At 35.1% G+C, this 19,960-nt stretch overlaps 1 protein-coding gene across 1 annotated transcript in view; it reads left to right on the top strand.

Annotated features, from left to right (window-relative positions):
• The window catches only part of LOC150100539 (trafficking protein particle complex subunit 2-like protein), a 47,439-nt gene extending 32,272 nt beyond the window's left edge, over positions 1–15,167 (top strand). Inside the window, exons 5-6 of the mRNA XM_090401448.1 lie at positions 3,087–3,166; positions 14,975–15,167. Of these exons, the coding sequence (XP_090257574.1) occupies positions 3,087–3,166; positions 14,975–15,017 (123 nt within the window). The 3' untranslated portion in view covers positions 15,018–15,167. The remainder of the gene's footprint in view (positions 1–3,086; positions 3,167–14,974) is intronic.
• The last annotated feature ends 4,793 nt before the right edge of the window (positions 15,168–19,960 follow it).

Here is a 19,960-nt window from a genome sequence, read left to right as displayed (position 1 = left end):
CCATGTACTCTATAGTATCCCCCTGCTACTTCTATAACCAGAGTCCTACCAAGCATGATCTGGTTGGCTAAGTGGCAGCAGAATTACTTGCTAGCTGATTGAGGAAGTCTCTTGATGTGTTACCATCAAGGTCAGTCCCATGTACCATATAGCACCTTGCCTGCAGAATTGCTTTACTGCTATATCCTTAAATTTAGGAGCTACTGGCTTGTGATGTGTTTGTTTTAAGAAGCAAGGCTGTGGTGTGTTTTTCTGGGTGATGCAAGTCATCCACCATTTAGGTGTTTAGTTAGCTTTCCTCCAACCAAAGATTGATATGCTTTTAGGTAGCAATACTCATGTAATGTGCCATACCCATTTATTGAGCAGGTTGCACTGTGAGAAGGTAGGATTGGATTGGCTGGTAGAGGCTATATATTGTGCAACACCAGCCATTAATGGTCCATATGGAGGAGGTTGTGATGATTTCTCTATATTTGATATAAATGTTGCATATATTATCTGCTTTTCCTCAATCCTTGTGTCCATCATATAATTCAAATTATTTATTATATTGTAATTTTTTTTTATGCATAATGCATTTTAATGTTCTGAAAAGCATGTTTATTCCTCTATAGCATGGGTATCCTTTTTAATCGTGCATGCCAAAATCGCAAAATCTTAGATGCAAAATTTTCTCATGTGCCAACTGAAATTTTTGGGGAACGTATTATAAGGGGGACTGGAAAGTAATCGATTTTTTGAACTACGTTTTTAATATAAATTTTATTAAAGAAAAAATTAACATTTTTCAGTTATATAATCTGCATCGTTAATTATAATTGGAATAACCTTATTCCAACGATCTACTAAGTTTAGAATTCCTTTTTTGAAAAAAGTCTTTTCTTTGGAGGCAAAAAATGATATCAAACTCCTTTGTACATCATCTTGTGAACGGAAGGTTTTATTTTTTATGTTGTGTTCTAAGGACCTGAATAAGTGATAGTCACTAGGGGCAATATCTGGCGAATATGGAGGATGTGGTAGAAGTTCCCATCTTAACTGCCTAATTTTTTCTTGAGTCATTCTTGCAGAATGTGGTTTTGCATTATCTTGCTGTAAAATTACCCTTTTTCGATTGACAAGCGCAGGGCATTTGATTAACAATGCTTGATGTAGTCGCTCTAATTGTTCATGGTAGATGGCTGCTGTGATAGTCTTACCTTGTTCCATAAGTTTGTAATGAATAATTCCATGAATATCCCACCAAACGCACAACAGAACCTTTTGTGGATGAGGTCCATTTGGAGAAAGCCACTGTTTTTTGCGTTTAATATTCTTATACAGCATCCATTTTTCGTCACCAGTTACAATCTCGTTCCAAAAAAGGGTCATTTTTTTGTGTGGTCAACAATGAATTGCAAATCGTCCGTCTCTGTGCTTTATTGTTGTCTGACAGTTCATTTGCAGTACCCATACACTCTGTTTAAGAACCTTGCCATGCTTATGTAAGTGCTCTTGGACAGTTGACCATAATGAATTAAGTTTCTCTGCTTATTCTTATATGGTTTGTTTTGGATCTGATTCAATGAGAGTATTAAGAGCATCGTCATCTAGGGTAAGATGTCTTCCAGATCGAGGACGATCAGAGAGATCAAAATTTTTTTCTGCAAATCTCCTAAACCATTGCTGACATTTGTTAACCTTCATTACATCTCCATAAGTTGAGCAAATGATTTTGGTAGCATTCTTTCCTTGGTGAAACAAAAACACCATACAATGATGTAAATGCTGCTCTTCAACTTTAAAGTCCGCCATATTAAAAATATAATCTGAAATTAAAAAAAAAAAAGATTTTTTAAATAAAAAAAGTAGTTCTAATATTTAAATCAAAATCAAAATTAATAATTTGTGTTATTTAAAAAAATACAATTGGCTAAAAATGAACTATTAAAAATAATTGATTACTTTCCGGTCCCCCTTATATTATTTGGTGTCTTTTAAGTATTGGGAGAACCTTTTCAAATAATCAAAAATCACACTAGCACGGTAGTGACGAAATTTTTACTTAAAAATTTTTACTTTAAAAGTCCTTCTACCCTGTTGATAGCATGGATATTTTTATTTGCCTTTAAGTGTAATTCTAGCTGCCACATACAAACACACAATTTGAAGATGCAATTTTCAACATCAGCAAAAAAATAAACAATACTTTTTTTTTTTTTTTTTTTAATAAAGATCAATCAGACATACGTTTTTTCAAGTTTTTCAAATTTCAAGTTATTACAGTGCACAATCTCATAGTCTCTTTACTTGATTAAAGCACAATAAAAGAAAAGAAAATTAAAGATATTCTTTAATTTTAAACCAAAAAAGATATTCTTTTATGAATTTTTTATAGTCTCAAAAAAATCAACAGTTTATTATATGCCTAAGTTAAATTACCTTTATAATTCACACTTACAGCAAAAACTTGAGCAAAAACAAAACACAGTGCACATGTGCAACAATAATGCACTTGCCACTGCTTATTTCTGCCTACTGTCGGATGTGCGGAGTGAATATCATATGTTTAGATGGCATGTGTTTTGGCAAAGTTGCAGCTGGTGACTTTTCATATGCTAAAAATATTAAAGATGATAAATTTGAGATCATTAATAAGCTTTTAATTAAATTAAATTAAATTAAAATTTAATTAAATTTAATTTCAAATTTTGGATTTACTTAATTGAATTCAAAATTTGAACTACATAGACATCTTGTATATCCTAAATCTCAAATTTTTTTAAATTTCATTCTGTCTGAGTGGAGTTATTTGCAGAGTATAATTTCAACAGCAGTAGTTTTTTTTCTAACACAAATAGGATAGTTTGACAGATTTTTATAAGGATTCCAAATACTAAATTTTATTAAAATTCCAGAAGCCAGAATCCAAGATTGATTTATGTATAGACAGACAAAACAATAAACTCTTCTGCATTTAATGAAATATATCTAATATTTGAGTATCTGATTATGCATGAGTATTGATTTAAATTTATTATTTTTCATTATTATTTTTTTTTTTAACAGTTAAGTGTTTCATTCTTATATTTATGTTAACTTAGATGTTTAGAAGACTCCATAATGTGTACACAGATCTTGTTTGTAACCCTTTCCACATTCCTGGAGAAACTATAGTTTCCGAGTAAGTACTGTTCATATTACTTGAAACCTTGTTTGATTAAATACTTTTTTCATTCCTCTTTTTATCTGGTTCCCACCCATGAAAGATTTATTTGTGGACCAATAGTACATTCATACTGTGGATGGATTAAGGATTATTTTCTATTTTCATTATTTTTATATATTTTTTGATATTTTTATTTATTTTTTTACCTGATCTGGAAACCCTGCTTTAGAAACCAAGCATGGAACTTTTTCAAGCCACTTCAGACTTCCATTAAGTGGGATGGTGGTCTCACACCAATGAAATTCATCTCCCACCTAAAGACATTCACAAACATCCATGCCCACAGTGGGATTTGAACTAATGACCTGTTGGTTTGAAAGTGGATATGCTAACCACTCAGCCAACCATTCTGTCATAGGGAACAATATAGGAAACAATATATTTATTCAGATAATTCATTTTTAGTTTTAGAAATGTAGATGCTTCAAATTGTTTTGTGTGTTTAGTAATTAGAAATAATGCTATATCTATTATTAAGAGAGCTGGTGAAAATAGTATTTACTGGAGTGGTGATGAGGGGAGGAGGTTCCTTTTCATGTTTTTATTAGCCAAAAATTGGGCAGCTTTGTAGTCTTATTGGTGACTGTGCACATTAATCCTAGCATACTAGTTTTATAAGTACTTTAGAGGTAACATCTAATGTACTTTGGTTTCCTGTGGAGTTTTTTAATTATCTTCAAATTGGTTACAGACCATTGAAGATTGGGAATAAGTGCTTGTTCCTCTAGCCACAAGTGCTCAGCATGTTCACATTTTTTTTTATTGTTATGGATTTTTTACTGATTGTAATATTATTTTTTTTTATGTGATTCTAACTTCTGAAAGGTTATAAGCCTATAGTACATTAATACCATGAGTGGGTTAAGGAATTTTTTTTCTATTTTATTCTTTTTTTTTTATATTTTTTATTTTACATAGTCTGGAAACCCTTCTCTAGAAACCAAACATGGAACTTTTTGAAGCTACTTCAGGCCTCCGATAAGTTGGATGGTGGTCTCATAGTGGTCAATGAAATTCATCTCCAACTTAAAAACAATCACAAACATCCATGCCATTGTTGGCATCTTTAACTCAAACATCCATGCCCGAGGCAGGATTTGAATCTGCATCCTATTGGTTGTCTGAGTGGGTATCATATCCAGGCCATCCTGGTTTTTAAATAACATACTAGGTTTTGGATGTCTATAGGTGGCAGCTACTTATAGACATCCAATTTAATGTTATTGCACCTGTATTAAACACTTTGCAACCATTATAAACAGCACAAAAAAAAAACAGTACAGTACAAAGAGGAAGGTTGATGGAATGAAAGAGGAGAATGAGAAATTTGTTCAGCAAGCTTGAAGTTGAACTGTGCATGGTTGTTGATCAGCCATTTTGTGTTTTTACAGGCTTTGCACAGAACTGATGGTGGACATTTCAGCAGAACTGCCCCATGAAGGTGCATGGTAGAAATGAATGAGAAAGTGACTAGAAAGATTTGGTGAGAGAGAGAGAGAGAGAGAGGTCATATTTACCAGATTGTCCTCTTCTGGATAGCATCAAGCATTTTGGAAGATTTTTTTGGTACATCTCAAAACCCCAAATGTTAGATTAGAGTTGAAGATTTGGAATTTATACATAGTGATAAAAGATTGATCAGTGGCAGAATGCATTTGTCTTGAAATTGTAAAAAAAACAACAAAACTTGTATTTGTTTTGTTTATTTCTATATTGCTATATTTCATTGGTATCGCATGTTCACACATCATTTTCATTCACATAACCTATTTTCTTCCTCAGTTCTATTCACTATGATATGCTTTAGTCTATATAATAATCAAAATTATCACAATCAGCTCAGAAAACAAAGTATATACATGGGTTGAGTAATAAGTATTGGGACATCCCAACTTTTGTAAATGAAGCATTTTGATATGCATGTTCCTGTAGTTACACATGATCCATACTGCAGTATAAGGCAAATAGTCTTATAGAGTCATCTGTGTGCTATCACTTGTAATTATGAAAAGATTTAATGTTATCATAAGATGCCATATCCGTGGTCTATCTATTTGTGACATTGTGAAATCTGAGGTCACCACTTTTATTTGAAGTGTATGCAAAGACCCAGGAAGATAGGACAAAATGTTCTCAATGTGGAATCTTGGCACTCTGATGTGGCCTAAAGAACTTTGTGATTGTCCTATAGAGTTCTAGAAGTTGGTTCTGTATAGTGATGAATCATGCCACAGTCTTTTCAATCAAATGGACAAATGTAGGTATGGCAAGATACCTATGGAATGTGGATTGCTCAGAAGCATCATCTCAACTTTGAAATTGGTGGCAGAGATGTGGAGCTATATTTTGAGTTCTGGACTCAGACCTTTGATCACAGTACCTGGAAGAACGAATCCCAATGGGATATGCAACACTTCTAAACAATGCAGTGCTTCCCACAATGTGGCAGTTTTATGGAACAAACTCATCCTTCTTTTAGCAGTGAATCATGTTATACTTTTTTTTTTATTTTTATTTTTTATATTTCTTTTATTTTCCCCACTCACTAAAAGTTATTAGTAAACCTATAATACATTTGTACCATTGGTGGGCTAAGGATTTTTTTTTCCCCATTTTTATCATTTTTTTTTGTTTTTTATTGTATTTTAAAATTTTTATTTTTACATAGTCCAGAAACCCTCCTGGAACCTTTTCAAGCTACTTCAGGTCTCCACTACGTGGGACAGCAGGTTCACACCAGGCAATGAAATTCATCTCCCACCTAAATACTGGTGTTATTGCAACTTGGTTTAAAAAAAAAGGATGTGGAAAAACTTGACCTGCCTAAATAGCATCACTCTTGACCCCAACGCTTCTTAAAAATAGTAGGTTTTAAATGTTTTGAATTTTGTATGCAGCATATGATCATTGTTTTTGCAGTAAGAAAAAAATCTGTGACAATTAGAAACAATTTAGGAGCTGCAACCATTAGTTTTTATTATTGCATCCAATAAAATTACATAATTTGCTTTGTGTAGCTCAGTGGATGTGGCGTTTGCACACCACGGTGCTTAACCGCATGAAGGAAGACTTCTTGGTTTCGAATCTAGTCGGAGACTAGAAGAAATTTTTCTAACCCTTTTTTCGACCGGTTCCCAAGTTAGTCGATCTCTGGCACGGGCAAGCTGGTTTTTTCTCGTGGAAACTTGGGTTTTTTGTCCCGTAAACTCAAGAAAATCGACCATAGAACACACATTATTTCAGACATTAAATACAAGTGTTAGTGTTAGGGACCACGAGATGGCTGCACTTGTTGTGCCAGCTCTCTTCACTTCGTGCCGCTTAATTAGTGATAGCCTTGGGCCAGCTATTTCTGATGGGGTACCAGTGGAGATTGAACTGCCCACTCAGTCTCCAAAAGTTAAATAGGGTTAAAAACGGCCTTGCCTACTCCCTATATATAGGAATAAAAAGGCGTTAGCTGATTTTTTTTTTTTTTTTTTTTTTTTTTAAATAATCTACTTGAGTGTCTAAAAAAAAAAGTGAATATTTAAAATTTTTTATACAATTAGCAATTTTTGACATTTAATTTTTTCAAGCAAAGACATCATCATCAAATTCCTGATATGTAACCTCAAGGGGTGTACAGGATATGATAGTACTACATGAAAAATTTACATCATTACCAACCTGCTATCTACAGTTTTCCTCCAAATCATTCTGTTACTTGTCAAGACTCCAATATTATCATTATCAGATCTTATATTTCTATCGTCTAAGGCACATTGTACCATATTATTCCACCTATATCTTCCTCTGGGTCGTTTTCCTGCCAATCTGGCAGAGAACACTTGTTTTGCTAATCTTTCCTCGCAGATTCTGTTTAAGTGACCATACCATACCACCTAAGATTAGCTCTGCTTATGCATTCCTGGATACCGACAATGTCAAGTTATTTTCTAATATCCTCATTTTTAATATGATATTGCCATTGATGCCATCTGTTCATGCCTCTAATCTTTTTCAGGACTCTCATATCTGTGGTCTATAGTCTTTGGTCAAGTATTTTACTTCTAACCCAGCTCTCAGATCAAAAAGTAAAAACTGGTTTGAACACTGTCTTGTATACAGCTAATTTAGTGTTCCGACTAATTTCTCTCATATTCCATGTGAATTTATTCAGTTGACTTCCCACCATACCAGCTTTGTTGATTCTCTTGTCTATTTCCATATTTAATTTACCATCTTCGCTAACTATCGTGCCTAAGTAGCTGAAATGTTTTATTTGTTCCACAGGTTCTCCATTCACAACACAGTTGACATTTTCAACAATTCTACCTATTTTCATTGTCTTTGTCTTTTTAGGGAGCTGAAGGATCTTCCTCAGCCATAGCCAAGTTAGCCAGTCTTGGGCGTGGACAGCAGGGTTTTTCCCCCAGTTTATTCTGGGGTTTTTCATCCTGCAAAGCAGGCAAACTGGCCTTGAGAACTCAACACTACAGGCCATAGGATACACCGGGGCATAAGGCTGACCACCTTATCCTGTAAACGGAGTGAGGTCCGATGATCAATGGACCCTCGACACCAAGGTAAAAGAGGGTTTAAGGAAGATGATGATGATTGTCTTTTTAATGCTGACCTTCATACCATATCTATTACAACAGTTATTCAATTTAGTCAGGGAATCTTGCAGACTTGTAGCAGATTTATTTAGAAGTACAACATCATCCGCATAAAGCAAAGAGCTGACATTAACATCTCCAATTCTGATAGAATGTTTAATACCACTTTCCTTCATAATGTGATCCATATAGATTATGAATAACAGAGGGGATAATGTACATCCTTGTCTCACACCAGATTTAACATTAAACCATCTTCCTGTACCTTCAATTCTGACTGCTGACTTGCAACTCAAATACAGACTAAGTATTGCTTGATATAATGCCCCATTCACACCATATAACTGTAGCGTATTAAATAGCTTCTCTCTCTCGGTACCTTGTCATATGCCTTTTCCAGATCGACAACACTTAAATACAGATCTTTGTTATGTTCCCATGCTTTCTCAACTATTTGTCGTAAAGTGAAGATCTGATCCTGACAGCCTCTATTTGGCATGAATCCAGCTTGTTCTTCACCAGGCTTTTCTTCCACAATTCTTCTCAACTGTTTCTCAAATATACTTGCATAGATTTTGCCAGGAACACTCATTAGGGAAATAGATCTGTAATTCTCACATTCAGTTTTATTTCCCTTTTTATATATGGGTACTATTAGAGCTCTACTACAATCATCGGGAATTCGTCCCTCTGTCATTTTTTTTGCCACTGTAAGACTTTTAAACCACCATACTTAAGCATCATTCGACATTTCTGGTCGAATATCATCTATTCCTGCTGCCTTTCCACATTTCAAGCCTTTGATGGCCTTTTTTTCTCCAAATATGGATATGTATTCCTGACTGTATGCCTGTTGAGTGTTTTTTACCACTGTGCTATCATGCTTGTTTCATTTAGCAATTTTTCGAAGTAATTACTCCATACTTAAAGGATATCTTTTTTTCCTGTTTTCATGTCACCTTTATGATCTCTAACTCCTTTTACAGCACTCTTTCCTCCATTTCTGAGCTTCTTCAACAATCTCCAGAATATTTTGTCACCTTCTTGATATTTATTTTCTATGTTCTTGGCAAAGTCCTCCCATCCTCCCTCTTTTGTTTAGCTAGTTTTACACACTGTTTAGCTTTCTTACATTTGTTTCTGTATTCTCTAAGAGCACAAGCTGACTTATTTGCCAGGAACTTTTGATATGCTTTCTTCTTTTCCTTCACTGCATCTTTAACTTCCTGTGTCCACCATGGAGTTCTGATTTTTCTATCCTTGCAGACTACCTCACCACATTCCTCTCTGGCTGAATCAATCAGGGTTTTCTTCAAGGCTTGCCACTGAATCTCCAAGGTTTGGTTCCTATTCTCAAACTCTTTCATTTTTTCTTCAATGATCTTTGTGTATTTTATGTCTACAGTTCACATCTGAGAGTTCTCAACTTTTATTTGCTTTAAAGCTTTCTTACATGTTATTCTTTTCAATATGAAATTCAATTTTATCTTGCTCAAGACTAAATAGTGATCGCTTCCAATTTCAAATCCTCTGTACACTCTGGTGTCTTGTACCATGTAGAAAACATCACTATCAACAATAACATAGTCAATGAGACTTTTCTTATTCCTTGCCTCTTCTCTCCATGTGAATTTGTTCACATTTTTATGTTGGAACATGGTGTTAGTAATAACCAGTCTATGTCCTGAGCATAAATCCAAACAGGTATTTGCCATCATTATTAGCTTTGCTCTTTTCTCCAAATTTTCCCAAAACGTTTTTGTATGTCTGACAATCACTTCCTACTCTGCTATTTAGATCCCCAGCAAGGACCAACTTTTCATTTTTCATTGTGTTAGTAGCTTTCTCTAGAGCCTCAAAAAATTCCTCCACTTCTACCTTAGTAGTAGTACCTGTGGGTCCATAGGCACAAATAAGTCTCATTGTCCAGTTCCCCATTCTGATATTTGCCTAAATCACTCTACTTGACACTGCCTGCCATTCAAGAAGATGAGCCTTGTATTTTGTGTTGAATACTATGGCTACTCCTTCTTTTCCTTGATTGTCATTTCCTGAATATAACATTTTGTATTTATTGCTCAGAAAGATCTCACCAGTTTTTGTCTTTTCTGTTTCAGTCACCCCTATTATGTTGATCTGGTACTTATCTAATTCCTCAGATAGCTGCATTTCTTTGCTATTCAGGCTTCTTATGTTGATAATACTGATCTTTAACTCTGGTGATGTTGAGTTGGGGTGTGCTTTCAAATTTGTGCAAACACTTATAGAGAAAATGACAAAATGAAACTTTATTCTGACAGATTCTTAAATTTAGTGTTTTGTTGCTATTATTTTAGCAGCCTTGCTTTCTTGCAGTTAAGATGCCTCTTCCTGTAGTCACTTACAACCAAGAAAATAAACTGCTCTGGTCTTCATGATTGGTATGCAGTCTGTTGCATTTGTGAGAGCTGTCACAAAGAATGATCTTTACTGACTGGAGTGACTCATCTTCATTCCAGTCAGCAGCATCTTTGTTCAGGAAATCAGGAGCAAGTCTAGTGATAGAGAACTAGGGAGTGTTTGATGTCATGTAGTGTTCCAGTTACATAGAAATGCTTATGACTGGGTCTACTGTAGCAAGTGTAACTGATTTTGAAAGTTTATTTTTCACTTAGCTAGACTATAATAAATTTATTTAATCCTTTATCCAAGTGTGAGCAAACAAAGTTTGCACCTGAAAATGTCTTCAGGACTGGGGTAAGGTAGTACAACACTGGGAAACTCGTACAAAGGTGAACCAAGCTAACATCACTCCTATCTCACTATCTCCCATAATGTAAAACACATCTCCTTGCAGATATGTATAATGTTATGCATTAAGGGAAGGGCTGCTACCCAGACTAGTTTCTTCCTTTATTGAGGTCTCTTCAGTGGGAGCCAGGCCCAGAAGTGGAAATACCAGGCAGAAGCAATGGCAAGGTCATCTTTACCATTGCTTCTGTTTGGTATCTCCACTTCTTGGCCTGGCTCCCACTGAAGAGACCTCAATAAAGGTCGAAACTAGTCTGGGTAGCGACCCTTCCTTTAATGCATAACATTATACATATCCTCAAGGAGATGTGTTTTGCATTATGGGAGATGCTGAGATAGGAGTGATGTTAGTGCACCTTTGCCACGGGTTGCCCTGTGTTGTTACTACCTTACTCCAGTCCTGAAGATATTTTCAGGTAAAAACTTTGTTTGCTCACACTTGGATAAATGATTAAACTAAATTTTATTATAGTCTAACCAAGTGAAAAATAAACTTTCAACATCTTTCTTTAAATTCAGAGTAATTTAATAAAAAGATGGCACACCTTTTGGCAATTCCTTATAGGTAAAGATGACCTCGCCATTACTTCTGCCTGGTATCTCCACTTCTGGGCCTGGCTCCCATTGAAGATGAGAGGCTCTGCTTGGGATAGGTTTTTACCAGTCCTTGAGAAGAGCCACCGCTGAGATTATGGCTCTGTCTGGTGGTGAGGTGAGCCTGCCACTGGGTAGAGCCAACGCTGAGAAGTTGTTCTTGGTGACAGGGTGAGCCTGTCACTGAGTCGAACAAAGCTGAGTTGGGCGATCTTTCGGGATCGTCTAATTTTTAGAGAGGTCTTTACTTAAATATAACTCAATAAAGGTCGAAACTAGTCTGGGTAGTGGCCATTCCCTTGATGCATAACATTATACATATCCGCAAGGAGATGTGTTTTGCATTATGGGAGATACTGAGATACGAGTGATGTTAGTTTGGTCCACCTTTGCTACGAGTTGCCTGGTGTTGTACTACCTTATCCCAGTCCTGAAGATATTCTCAGGCACAAACTTTGTTTGCTCACACTTGGATAAAGGATTAAACTAAATTTATTATAGTCTAACCAAGTGAAAAATAAACTTTAAACATCTTTCTCTAAATCCATAGTAATTTAATAAAAAGGTGGCACACCTTTTGGCAACTCCTATAGGTAAAGATGACCTCACTATTGCTTCTGCCTGGTATCTCCACTTCTGGGCCTGGCTCCCACTGAAGAGACCTCAATAAAGGTCGAAACTAGTCTGGATATTGGCCCTTCCCTTAATGCATAACCTTGTACATATCTGCAAGGAGATATGTTTTGCATTATGGGAGATATTGAGATAGGAGTGATGTTAGCTTGATCAATGTTTGCTACGAGTTGCCCGCTGTTGTTACTACCTTACCCCAGTCCTGAAGATATTTTCAGGCGCAAACTTTGTTTGCCCACACTTGGATAAAGGATTAAACTAAATTTATTATTGTAACTGATTTTGTTGGACTGTGTTCTCTGGATTTCTTCTAAACTTCGACAATTTTTCTCTATGTCTCAAAAGAAACTTTGTCATCGAAACTAGCAAATGTAATCAATTCCTTTAAAGGTACCAGAATTGCCCTAGGGATTTTTAAAGTGCAGCATTTGCAATTGTGTTCTTGTGCGGGTAAATGTCCTTCAGGAACTGCAAATCATTCATAGGGGTAGACACAGCAGAAAACTTGGGACAAGGCTTTAACATAAAGCCTAACAGTGAATATGCAGGTATACATGATCCCTTTCTGCTTCTTCTTTGCTTCCAAATTTTTCATCTTGTTCTTGCTCTATGATTTTCCCATTTTCTAAATATGTCTTCGACTTTATCCGTGACGTGCTTTTTCAACATCATAGGTATTCTCGCCTTTTCCCAGATTATAAAAACATTCTGGGTATGGAATGGGCTGCTTCCCTTCTCGTTCATTTGCCTTTTTGTAATGAGAAAACAATGCCATTACTTCTTTTGGGGAAGGGAGTTTTGAGTGGGGCACTGGAGCTGACGTCTGTCCAGTAAGCCATATTTCCATTATCTTGTAGGTATCATTGCTGCTTGCCATTTTTATAACTGAAGCTTTTTAATAACACACTTATAATTTTGCCAATATGTGTAGAGATCAGCAGCTCGAAAATTAAGAGTAGATTTGCTTGCTAAAACATGTTCAGATTGCAAATATGCATGTTGTAGTTTGCTTGTGCTACAACGAACTAAACAGTAGTTAGCTTTTATTTCAGTACTGAAACTTACCCTGTCACTGGTCTGACTTAAGTGAAGGTCAGACCAGTGCATCAAACCAGAGTACACGAATTGGTGGTGGTTATGTTGATGGAAGTAGTCCAAAACATCTGACTCATTATCACACAAACTGGTAGAGAGTATACCTAGAAGGATGGAAAGTGTAATCATCACCAAAGGAGAAGACTCAAACTGTTGATATGTGAGAAGTTAGACTTCTATTAAATTTGATTTACACAACTTATACTCTGTTGTAGTATTTATTTTAATGTAGTATAAATCCATAGAATAATAGTTAGATCAACTGCAAAATACAGAGTTACTTCTAGAATCTTATTTTTTATCTTTCCACCACATTTTTTCATGATACGGTTGCGCTAATGCTCGAATGTCCCTTTCTTGCAGTTAACACCTTCTTCCATTATTACATTTTACTGATTATGTTTGAGTGCCATGCTGACATAATCTTAGAGCCTGTTCTCGACTAATATGTGCAAATATCAGCTGTTCTGGTCACAGATGCTCCTGCCATTTTTAGGCCTGGCTCCAACAATCATGCACCTTTCTAAGAGTCACTGAGGTTCTCTCTGGATTCCATTTTAACATATAATAAATGGCAGCAGGCCTCCATTTGCTTTTATACACATCCCTAGAAATGGCGGAAGTATGTTTGCATATCAACTGCATCTGTGTTTGGTGCATTGTACATGCTGCAACATAAACTGATAGCTTGGTGTTTCCATTTTTTTGTCCATTACCTGTATATATATATATGTATTTATTTATTTTATTATTATTATTATTTTTTTTTCCAGATAAGAAATTTACCATTTTAATTGTCTTGCATTTAGCTATTATGGGTGCCTCTTTTTAAAATTTTTTGTTATTGTTTAATTACCATTCTGCTTTTGTGTGTGTACTGAAGATGCATATGAAACTAAATGTTTTAAAATGAGTGTTCTTCTGTTTACAGTTTATTGTTATTCATAATAATGTAAACTTATCATGTGTTATCATAGTATGTTGTACACCCTACATATCAGAAATTCAATGATGATATATATAATCCAGTGTTGTACACTGGTGTCCAAAAGCTAAGAACAAACTACGTTTTTACCTGTGTATGAAAAAATTTTCATGACTATAGCCACATGTGAATATAAATTTATTGCCAGCATACTAATAATTTATATTACACAAAAAATGTGTTTATAAATATCTTGCAGATTAAATTGCAATACACTTTTGGCAAAAGTTACAAATTTCCTAAGGACATAGTTAAGGAATAAATATACAGTGCTTACAGAAAACTATGTGGAGAGAAATTTCAATATGGAATATGTCCACCCAGTGCCGTACTTGTGCACGAGGCTCTAGCTGGGAGTCCTGAAAAATTAGGGCCAATTTAAGGACTCCAAACAATGACAGAGAAGTCCATAGTGCCTTAGGCTGTGCCCACCTCCGGAAAAGTGTAAGTGCATGTCCACCCCGAACTGCGTTGCAGCTCTCACAATGTTGTACCATGCTTAGTACCAAGTGATTCTAGAGTTTTTGAGGCAAAGTGGTCCCCTCCTCCTTCAGAGCAGGGATAAGGCCTTGTTCATTTTCTGGAGGGAGAATCTTGAGAAGCAGTTCATTTTTTATTGTATCCTAAACATGTTTTATGGGGTTGAGATCTGGGCCACTCGATTTGATTATATCCTCCGTCTCCAGAAGCCACTGCTTGTGTATGATGTGGTGTGGCATTGTCATCCATAAAAATGAATTGTTTGTCAACAGCACCACGGATCAATCGAACATTACATAAAAAAATTTCATTACAATATCGTTCACCAGTCATATTCTCTTTAGAAGCACATCACAAATATATAGATGGGTGCAAATGCTTGCATCAATGTGTGTGGGTACAATAATTTCTTAGCATAGTAAATTTCTTTTAGAGTAGCAACTGATGCCATGGCAGTGCAGAACGTTTGAGTTGTTTGTATAGCGAGTTGGTACATTAAGCTTGTTTACTGTAAGCAAGAATTTATTGTAGATACATCTATAACATATTCTTTGATTAAGTGTATTTTCTTTTTTTGTCTCACAGATCTTTTGAAAATGTGGTAAAGAATATTATGGCTTCTGAATGAACTGGAAATAAGGAAGAGGTTTATTTATTAAAGATGTTTGTTAAAATAACACGAATAAATTTTATTGGCTTCATTTTTGTATTTATGTGTGTTGCAAGCTTACTCTGAAATGATTCACAGAAATGGAATAAAGATTAAATTAGGACTCTATTAAGTCAGCTGAACAATATTTTAATCTGTTTTGGTGGTTTGGATAAAAAAATCTGCTTTGTGTTTTAGATTTATATTGTGCCGTTAGTGTAATAAATTTCACATTTATACATATATTTAGTAAAATATTTATTAAAGCTGATGTTTCTAAATATAACAGTAGCTGAACTTGCTAACATATCAGTGACTATAGCAACCTTTAAGAAATCAAGTATGTAATTATGCTGGCTATATGAAGCGAACCCTTTCTCACAAACATTAATTATAAAATCAGTTATTTTAACACATATAAAGTTACTGATTTCTCATGAATACACAATTAGCTCAAAGTTAGATAACTGGGAGGAGACATTCCAAGGAATATGGAGAACAAACTAGGGGTTCTGACCTAATGTCCAGTGCTGACCTTCTCATGGCATACTCAGTATCCTGGTAGACACCTGGTAGGTGTCTACCAGGATACTGAATAAATGAGGATGAACTGATGAAATTGAAGTCTTATTGACTTAAACCAAAACAGAATGACAGTAACTTGATGATGGAATTTCATGCACACTTAGTTAGAGCCATATTAAACGAGGTCACTGCTATTTTCATCAGAGAATGGGGTGAACAGTGAAACGTCAGCTAATGAAACAAACTTCGAATCATCATCAGCAGAATTCAAGATTGTCACTGGCATAAGAGACAAATGGAAAAGAGATGAAGTACCAGGGAGACATGATTAGTGTCACCAAAATGAAGACAAAAACAGGTAGGATTCTTCTAAATAACAAAAGCAAGATTTTATTTTCAAGAAACATTGATGACAGAAAGGAAGGAATAGCTATAGTATTCACCAGTAAAAACAATGATAGTATGAGAATAGAACAGCAAGACTTATATATGCCTATAATATGACAAAATAAATTGATGAAAAATGAAATGTCTGTCCTTGCTGGAGATCTAAACACCAGAGTAGGAAATGAATATGACATAGAATTGTATTAGGAAAATTAGTAAGTACCTGCTCGAGTTCTCTTTGGGGACATGGACTTAATTATTACCATGTTAAACTTGTGTACACAAATTCACATCGAGAGAGGTCACAAGATTAAGAAAAGTCTTCTTGACTATGTTAATGATAATAACAGTATCTTCATGCATGTTCAGGATGTAAGAATATATAGGTTTTGAAATAGGAAGTGATCACTATTTAGTTTTCAGCAGGATGCAGTTGGTTATCATATTGAAAAGTGTGTATGAAAGTTTTAAAAAGAACCAGTTAAGTGACTTTCAGAGAAGATGGGCTGTAAACTCAAATACTATTTTAGTAAAGAGTGAAAACAAGAACACCAAAACCTAACCTTGGAGACACATTGGCAGAAGCTGAAGAAGACACTTATTCAGCTAGAAAAATTGTGTGCAAAGATAGAAAAAACTACTCTGTGGTGAATACAGAAAGTTAAAGCTTTCTGTATTCACCACATGTTCTCTGAGACAATACAAAGAAAATAAGAAAGTGAAGCAGTGTGTGAAACTAAGCTAAAGAAGTCATGGGACGACTTTGGTAAGAATATAGAAGGTAAATTAGTGGAGGCCATTAAAAAAAAAAGATAGACATAGAAGAAAGTGTAGTGTAAAATAAATTGGAGATGATAAAAGTGACATGAAAAATGATGATATTCTAGATGTCTGGTGTAATTACTTTGAGAGACTGGTAAACGAAACAATGAGTGATTGAAAATACAAGATGAATGCAATCAGATCAATATATTAGTTAGAAAAAGCCACCAAAGCCTTAAATGTGGAAAGGCAGTGTAAGCAGATGATGCAACCAGAAATGCTCAAATACAAAGAAGGTATATTTTTTTTACAGTTGCTGCACTACACTTAATCCATAAGTTATGGTCAAAAGGTCAAATTCCAGATTATTTGAACTCTGCTTTCATAGTGCAGAACTCATCTATAAAAAAGTAAATAAAACTGAATATGACTAATCTTTAAAGGTGTGGCATGACTATAAACAATAAATTACTCTATAACCACAGTAATTAACTTGAATGAAATGAAAGTACGGATATTTCATACTGAAAATAACAGTACATCATCAGTGTGCAGAAACAAGCAAATCAAAGAAACAGGAATACAAGGTACATACAGCATTTGGTGGTTTACCAATTAAAAGCTGTTGCTGCATGCTAGAAATTAATATTAATAAATAATAATATTAAAAATATTATTTTGTCATGTTGTACCATCATTTTTTATTTTGGCACGGTCATGTTGTGGTTAGAACTGGATATTCTCTGCTGTATGGTCAACATGTTTAAGAGTCTATTTTTCCCCACTTAATGTTTTTTTCCTTTTTTCTCTTTAGTTTTTGCAACTTTAAACATGAAACCAAGTCTAAATAGGTATAATATCTGATTCAACCAGAAAAAAAAAAAAATCCTTTATATTCACTTTACAAACATCTGTGGTATCAACAGTAACTTAAATGACTTGCATCATCATCATCTTCAGTCATCCAAACCTGATGTTCTGTTTCTGACTGAACCTCGAATTTCTATTAAATCAACCACAGCTCATCTTGCACCCTTTGACTCCTGCCATAAGGGAGTTGCTTGTCCTTTTGTGCATTCTGATATTCGTTGACAAAGGATGTCTAATCTAGAACTCACCTTTTTGAGTTCTAGGTTTTAATTTTAAAACTTAAAATTTAATTTAAAATTTTTTTTAAATTTTAAACACCTGTGTATTTTAAAATTTCTTTACCACATTTTTTTCTTTCATGCTTCCCCTATTATTGTCCCAGTTCTGAAAATTATTCTGACCTTTATGACTTATCTTCAAAGCTCGATTTTATAGTTAAAATTTCCAAACAGTGAAGTCATCCTTCTTGGCGATTTCATTGTCCATAATTCTAATTAGCTCCCTTTTTTAATTTCACTGACCAAACTGGATGAGATGAGATTTTTTTTGCTGTAAGCAATGAGTTAAAAAGATTGTTCATCTCCATACCCAAATTCCCAACCATCCTCTTCACTCATCCAATGCTCTGGATCTTTTCTCAACTAGTTCTCCTTCCAGGTGCTCTGCTCAAGTGACTATTCCTTTTGGCAATTCCGACCACAATCTTATCCACAATCACACATGCTCTGGCATTACAACAATGCCAAGTGCATGACTTTTGCTACTCTTTTTCATGGTGGCTAGACTGCTGTTTTCATTCTTGAGATTTCTAAGGCTTTCCAAGAAAAGCAGATAGCCTTTCATAAATGGCATGAGACCAAAACACCAGGCTTCATTCTCAGCCTAGACATTTGCCTGCAACACTTGTTTAATTTAGACTTTACCATTAAAAGGGTAAAGTCTGAATTAAACAAGAATAAATGTAGAAAACTTGCTGCTTGTGCCACTGGCAATTGTGCCTTCCGGTCCCTATCCAAAGCTATTGGGTGCAACTTTTGTCCATCTGTGCTTCCTCCTATACATCACCTTAATGAAAGCATTATAACATTTTCCAACTCCTACATATGGCAAATTACCTCCTTCCTTGTTTAGAACATTGCATCTCATTTCTCCTGTGACTTGCCAGAAAGACAGAAGAATCTTGAATGATACAGAGGTGGCTGGTCCTACTTCTGCACCTACTTCTGATTACCCAGATGAAGATGTAGAATGTTTCTATGAAGGCATTCAAAATGCACTTGACAATGCTAAATCAGATGACATAACTATTGTCATGGGAGATCTAAATGCTAAAGAAGGCTCAAAAAAAGATCTCTTCCTGCATGGGAAACTGGGACATAGAAATCCAAGAGGAGAAAGATTAACACAGTTCTGTGAAGAAAATCTGGTAATAACAAATACTTTATTTAGTCACCATCCTAGAAGACTTTACACATAGAAAAGTCCTGGAGACAGCTATAGAAACCAGATTGACTATATAATGATTAAAAAAAAGATTCTGGAATAACATCTCACAAGCCAAAACATACCCAGGGGCTGATATTGGATCAGACCACAACCCTGTAGTCATTAAAGCAGCAATAAAATTAAAACAATGAAACCTATAAACATAGAAAAATATGATCTTGGCTCCCTTAAACATCAAGAAATACAAGATAAATTTTTAAAGGAACTGACACAATCCATTCTGCCAAGTATCCTTACCCTAAAGATGAGATTGAAGATAGATGGCAGAAATTTAAAGAGGGCATAAAAAAGGCAGTAAAACAATCTCCAAGTTTGAGAAGATGAGTAAACCCTGGATGAATGACAAGATACTGAAAATGATGGAGGAAAGAAAGAAACACAAAAATCGTTCTGAATATAAGAACTGAAACAAGGAGATCAGGAAAGAACGCAAAAGAATTATGGCTCAACAACAAATGCAAGGAAATTGAACTTCTGGACAAAAAGCACAAAACCAGAGAACTTCATTTTCATGAAGTTCTTTGGTTGCATTGAAGATACCAGTGGAAACATCCTAATGGAGAAAGACAAAATAAGGGATAGATGGGTAGAGTATTCAAAGGAACGCTACAATCATAATCAAGGGTGTAGTCCTAAAAGAAATAGTACCAGGGCTCTTGGAAACAAAAATCAAGAGCACAAAGTGCATCATTATTATTATTGCAATGGCCATATGGCAGAGTAGTGGGTGTGGTTCTGAGAGGAGAACAAGGCTTGCGGTATGTTAACCCTATGAGATGAGAGAGATCGTGTAGTTAAGGCCCTGCCCAACTGGGTGGGATAATCTGGCAGACTAACAGAATAAGTGGGCAAAGGATTACCCTAAACACATG

This window comes from Typopeltis vanoorti, chromosome 12, assembly GCF_054136105.1.
Source record: "Typopeltis vanoorti isolate ZY-2024b chromosome 12, IOZ_Tvanoo_1.0, whole genome shotgun sequence".
In the NCBI taxonomy this organism is placed as follows: Eukaryota; Metazoa; Arthropoda; class Arachnida; order Uropygi; family Thelyphonidae; genus Typopeltis; species Typopeltis vanoorti.
Note: the sequence above shows the minus strand (reverse complement) of the source record. Positions and strands in the feature narration are given on the sequence as shown.